The 6,116-nt window shown below is 43.6% G+C and overlaps 1 protein-coding gene across 6 annotated transcripts in view; it reads right to left on the bottom strand.

The window, feature by feature from the left end:
• Positions 1-2,851: 2,851 nt before the first annotated feature.
• The window catches only part of ARHGEF11 (Rho guanine nucleotide exchange factor 11), a 210,601-nt gene continuing 207,336 nt past the window's right edge, over positions 2,852-6,116 (bottom strand). For all 6 annotated transcript variants that reach the window (XM_063947107.1, XM_063947108.1, XM_063947103.1 and 3 more), the window contains one exon: positions 2,852-3,654. In XM_063947107.1, the coding sequence (XP_063803177.1) occupies positions 3,605-3,654 (50 nt within the window). In that variant the 3' untranslated portion in view covers positions 2,852-3,604. The remainder of the gene's footprint in view (positions 3,655-6,116) is intronic.

Here is a 6,116-nt window from a genome sequence, read left to right as displayed (position 1 = left end):
AGCACTTTACCCATCAGCTACCCACCGCAGAGACACATAGGGAGCTAGACCTATATGCAGACAAGCCAACTGACCAAAGGGCTAGTCACATTAACCAATCGGAAGTCAGAGTGCATCAAGCCTTAGTTACTAGTGTACTGATTGGCTGTATTCCCATGAGAACTCATTCAGCCCACACAGAAAGGACAATAAAATCTAGGAGAACTTGGGACACAATGGGTATTAAACCCACAGCCATTAGGAAGCATAGCATTAAAATACTGAAGAACCACCTCCTTCTGTAACCTCCATCAGCCCCCATCGCACCTCAGTCCACCGCTGGCCCAGAAGTATGAAGCCCAGCAGTAGGAACAGTTACCCCTGGGAGAAAGTGCTCTGGAAGAGCAATATATCCCTTTTCTCTAACAGTGATTAGGGGAACAGTGGCGTGGTAACTATAGAGGCGCTGGTGGAAACTTGGCCACGGGACGAAATAACTTAAGTTCAAGCTCCTCCCCCTCTATATGCCCTGGCCAGGAAGCTTCAGGCTAGTCTAAGCGCCCTGGTGTATGGATGGCAGTTATAAGGGCAGGATTGCATTGTTCTCTTCTTGCCACAATCGTTGCATGTGACTGTTGTTCGTAGACCATCTGATGGTTTGAGGCATCAATGGTTTGTTCATGCGCAAATGAGTCTGCACATGTGCAAAGCAGCTCTGCCAATGGACACGGATGTTTCTCCTTATGGTGTGTGCAGCAGGAAACATCGGATAACAGCTATCAACTTAAATCAAGCGATGGTGGCAATCGCTGCCCTCTTACCATCGAGCTGAGAAAACCCCATTGTTCTGAAAATATCATTTAAATATAAATTAGGCATCTTTTACTTATATTCTTTGTTTACTTAATTCATTTTGTTTTCAGCTATTGCTGTGTTCGGTCTGCGGCTCTGCTGCCCTGTCTGTGAGCGTCAGGCAGCTGTTAAACTATGGCATATTGTGAAGAGGGGAAAGGTGTGTCAGTTTAGGTGTGAATTAGGTGTGGCAGGCTTTTCTAGGTGAGGAAAGGCAAAACTCTCACAGCTGCAGTAGTATTGCTCCCACTGACTTATCTCTATGCCCCTGATGAAATAACTATATAAAGAAACGCGCCAGACTGTTAGTTTGCTATTATTATTTGTTTGGATCAGGGACGAATGTGGAGCAAGCTATTAGATTAGTTGGAATGTGATGTGGGACAGGTAGAGTGAGGTGTAAATGATGCATGCAGTCCATGTGATGCAGGACAGGTAGGATGATGTGTAAATGATGTGGGACAGGTACAGTGAGGTGTAAATGACGTTGGACAGGTATGGAGGTGTAAATGACGTGGCACAGGCATGGAGGTGTAAATGACTTAGGGCAGGTATGGAGGTGTAAATGACTTAGGGCAGGTATGGAGGTGTAAATGATGTGGGACAGGCAGGTGGAGGTATAAATTATGTGGGACAGGTATGGAGGTGTAAATGACGTAGACCAGGTATGGAGGTGTAAATGACTTAGGGCAGGTATGAAGGTGTAAATGACTTAGGGCAGGTATGAAGGTGTAAATGACTTAGGGCAGGTATGAAGGTGTAAATGACTTAGGGCAGGTATGGAGGTGTAAATGATGTGGGACAGGTAGGTGGAGGTATAAATTATGTGGGACAGGTATGGAGGTGTAAATGATGTGGGACAGGTAGTGTGAGGTGTAAATGATGGGGGACAGGTATGTGTGAGGTGTAAATGACGTGGGACAGGTATGTAGAGGTATAAATGACGTAGGGCAGGTATGGAGGTGTAAATGACGTGGGACAGGTATGTAGAGGTGTAAATGACGTAGGGCAGGTATGGAGGTGTAAATGACGTGGGACAGGTATGGAGGTGTAAATGATGTGGGACAGGTATGGAGGTGTTGTATTCATAGGAGAAGAATTTTTTAACTTTCAGAGTTTTTTTTTCCAACTTACTGTATTTTGGGGGACAGGAAAATGTGTTTAAAGCATCGGTTCCCAGACGTTCTTGAATCATGGCGCCCTTGAGTATCATCATTTTTTTCACGGCACCCCTTACATAAAAGGTTTTAATTGATAAATTTGGAAAAAATATATAAATGTAAGTAACCTGCGCCTACCTGTCATCCTTAGGGTCAGTTATGTGGTGGAGGAGAGAGTTTTGCTTCTGATTGTCCATGTGTTATGATTGACAGCCACCTGCACTGGCTTTGCCTATCGTCTTGACCACAAATCATTTGATTTGGTCCTGGACCACCAACCCGAGGCACCACTGTAAAAGCCTGAAAAGTGGCGCAAGGTCGCCGCGAGTCCCGTCAATCGCCATTCCTAGTTAAATCTTGCATTTCTCGAGTGCATGCATTGCCGCGATGTATGCAAGTTTATTGATGCGAGTTTGCTTTTGCAAACTCACAAATAATTGAATTGACCCCTAAACTTAAGAAGCAAATTGCCTTATATCAAGTAGTTGTTGTTAACATTTGAAGTCCATCAGTAGAAGATCCCATACTGGGAAAAGTCATTGTATAATTAGTAAAGAAGAAACACGACACAAGTCTATTGAGTTCAACCGTTTGTAAATTCTAATTGCGTTGATCCAAAAGGAGGTGAAAACAAACATGTTATTTACATTTACTGTACAGCGGAGTATAAACTTTTGATACAGGGCTGAAAAAGACTGCAATAACTTACCCTATTGGCCGTGGCGGCACAGCCACGCCCCCAAATTGTTACCACGCCCCCTACACTTAGTGGTATGCATGTGGCACTGACTCAGCTTCATAATATAGAAATCAGTTCAGTACCTGCAGCCTGTATCATCTAAGTTGATGAAAGACACCAGTGGTAAAAAGCCAGTTTTATTACAAGTTGGGAGAGAGGGCGGGGGAAAAACTATATACAAAATAAAATAAAAAAATGCACATACATACATATTTATAATAAAAAAAAAAAAAAAAAAAAAGAGGAGGTAGCCCGCGTGGGACTTCTCTTGTCATCGGAAATAGTGCATTTTCTACAGACTCTCCACAGTGCAGAGGGATAACACAAGCCAGACAATGTGTCCCCAAGCATGGTAACCATCCACTAGAGGTCTCATTCCTGCAAGGGCCATTCAATTGGAAGAGCCACAGCTACAGCATGCGTATTTTAGGGGTTAGGGGTGCAAACACTCCCAGTCTTCTTGTTAGAAACCAATCCGCGATAATGTAGGTATTTTGTCTTTTTCGTTTTTTAAATAGGTATATAACTATACATATTTTTTTATATATATATATATATATATATTTATATTTAATTTTTCAAGCTAACATGCTTAGTGTTTTTTTTCTTTTCCTCCAAAAATAATTCCAGTTTTTGTTTTTTTTCTCTCTTTGCAAAAGTTTTTAAAGTCGTCTTTTCCTTGCAATCCAAGTTAGGCTGATAAATACAGGCCTCAACTATAAAGTGCCCATGTCCTAAGCTGGCAGGCGTCAACTCTGCACCTCAAGCGCCTCTTCCCCCCCAGCCCCCTGCTGGTCGTCTGGACAGACAGGAAGGGGGGGAAGAAGAGTAGTGGTAGAGATCCTAGCGAGGTTTTTGGCGTCCGTGCACAAGGTTAAAGGCCCAGGGTAAAGTTTAAAGCACCATCAGGTGGATCTGTAAGGCCTGGGGGGGAAATAAAACAAGTCTGCATTAGTAACAGTCTAATAAACAAAGTTCTGTAAAACTGTAAGTAAAGATATAAATGTATATGTACGAGACTCTGCCACAGACGTTAACTCTCTTCAGCCTTTTGGAATATTGAACATTAATACTACAGGGAGTAAACTACCTGACAGCAATGCAGTTTTAATACCATTAAAAAATCAGCTAGAAAATGGTGCCCGCCCCCCCTGTTGTGTACTTCCTGCTCAGAAGATGGCCGACATAATGCTAATATGCAATAAAGTAACTTCAAAATAAACTAGGCAGCGGTAACACACAGTAAATATAACATACAATTTGTTAGAAGTATCCTATCACATTTCTGTGTAAGTTGTATGTAGGTGACATGCCTGCTTTACATGTTAGGTCAAGATTGATAAGATCCAAGATGAAATGGTACACTCTTTCCCAGCCAGTGACCTGCTGAATTCTCTACCTGAACCTTATGGTATCTTCTCTTCATTTGATCCCACAAATGGAGATGAAGTATCAACACTCTTCTTATCCTCCTACTCTACTACCTCTCCTCTTGATTCTATACCCTCACAAATAAGTAAAGCTCTGTCTCCTGTGCTCATCCCAACCTTAACTAAAATCTGTAATCTCTCTCTCTCTACTGGTATCTTTCCTTCACCGTTCAAGCATGTTCCCATTCTGACCCTAACTCTCTAACTACTGTCCCATCTCTCAGCTACCGTGCCCTTCAGGCTACTTGAGAGACTTGCCTACACTCGCCTCACACACTTTAACTCACACAATTTATTGGACCCACTTCAGTCAGGCTTTCGTTACCAACATTCCACAGAGACAGCACTGACTAAAGTAATGAATAATCTGGTCACTTTAAAGTCTAAAGGCCATTACTCACTTCTTATTCTTCTAGATCTCTCTGCTGCCTTTGACACTGTTGACCACTCTCTTCTCATACAAACACTACATTCCCTAGGTCTTCAGGACACGGCCCTTTCTTGGTTCTCATCCTACCTATATAATCGCTCTTTCAGTGTCCGCTTCCCTGATTCCACCTCCTCTTCGCTACCTCTATCAGTTGGAGTACCGCAAGGCTCAGTCTTAGGTCCCCTGCTATTCTCTATCTACAGTGCATCCGGAAAGTATTCAGAGCTCTTCACTTTTTCCACACTTTGTTATGTTACAGCCTCCAAAATGGAATAAATTATTTTTTCCCTCAAAATTCTACACACAATACTCCATAATGACAACGTGAAAAAAGTTATTTTTGAGATTTTTGCCAATTTATTAAAAATAAAAAAAATAAGAAATCGCATGTACATAAGTATTCACAGCCTTTGCCATGAAGCTCAAAATTGAGGTCAGGTGCATCCTTGAGATGTTCATAGCTTAATTGGAGTCCACCTGTGGTAAATTCAGTTGATTGGACATGATTTGGAAAGGCACACACCTGTGTATATAAGGTCCCACACTTGACAGTGCATGTCTGAGCACAAACCAAGCATGAAGTCAAAGGAATTGTCTGTAGACCTCCGAGACAGGTTTGTCTCAAGGCACAAATCTGGGGAAGGGTACAGCAAAATATCTGCTGCTTTGAAGGTCCCAATGAGCACAGTGGCCTCCATCATCTGTAAACGGAAGAAGTTCAGAACCACCAGGACTCTTCCTAGAGCTGGCCGGCCATCTAAACTGAGCAGTCGGGGGAGAAGGACCCTAGTCAGGGAAGTGACCAAGAACCTGATGGTCACTCTGTCAGAGATACAGCATTCCTCTGTAGAGAGAGGAGGACCCTCCAGAAGGACAACCATCTCTGCAGCAATCCACCAATCAGGCCTGTATGGTGGAGTGGCAAGACGGAAGCCACTCCTTTGTAAAAAGCACATGGCAGCCCACCTGGAGTTTGCCAAAATGCTCCTGAAGGACTCTCAGACCATGATAAACAAAATTCTCTGGTCTGATTAGACAAAGATTGAACTCTTTGGCATGAATGCCAGGCGTCATGTTTGGAGGAAACCAGGCACCGTTCATCACCAGGGCAATACCATCCCTACAGTGAAGCATGGTGGTGGCAGCATCATGCTGTGGGGATGTTTTTCAGCAGCAGGAACTGGGAGACTAGTCAGGATAGAGGGAAAGATGAATGCAGCAATGTACAGAGACATCCTGGAAGAAAACCTGCTCCAGAGCGCTCTTTATCTCAGACTGGGGCGTTGGTTCATCTTTCAGCAGGGCATCAACCCTAAGCACACAGCCAAGAAACCAAAGGAGTGGCTTCAGGATAACTCTGTGAATGTCCTTGAGTGACCCAGCCAGAGCCCAGACTTGAATCTGATTGAACATCACTGGAGAGATCTGAAAATGGCTGTGCACCGACGCTTCCCATCCAACCTGATGGAGCTTGAGAGGTGCTGCAAAGAGGAATGGGCGAAACTGCCCAAAGATAGGTGTGCCAA

Source organism: Pseudophryne corroboree, chromosome 12 (genome assembly GCF_028390025.1).
Source record: "Pseudophryne corroboree isolate aPseCor3 chromosome 12, aPseCor3.hap2, whole genome shotgun sequence".
Lineage (NCBI taxonomy): Eukaryota > Metazoa > Chordata > Amphibia > Anura > Myobatrachidae > Pseudophryne > Pseudophryne corroboree.
Note: the sequence above shows the minus strand (reverse complement) of the source record. Positions and strands in the feature narration are given on the sequence as shown.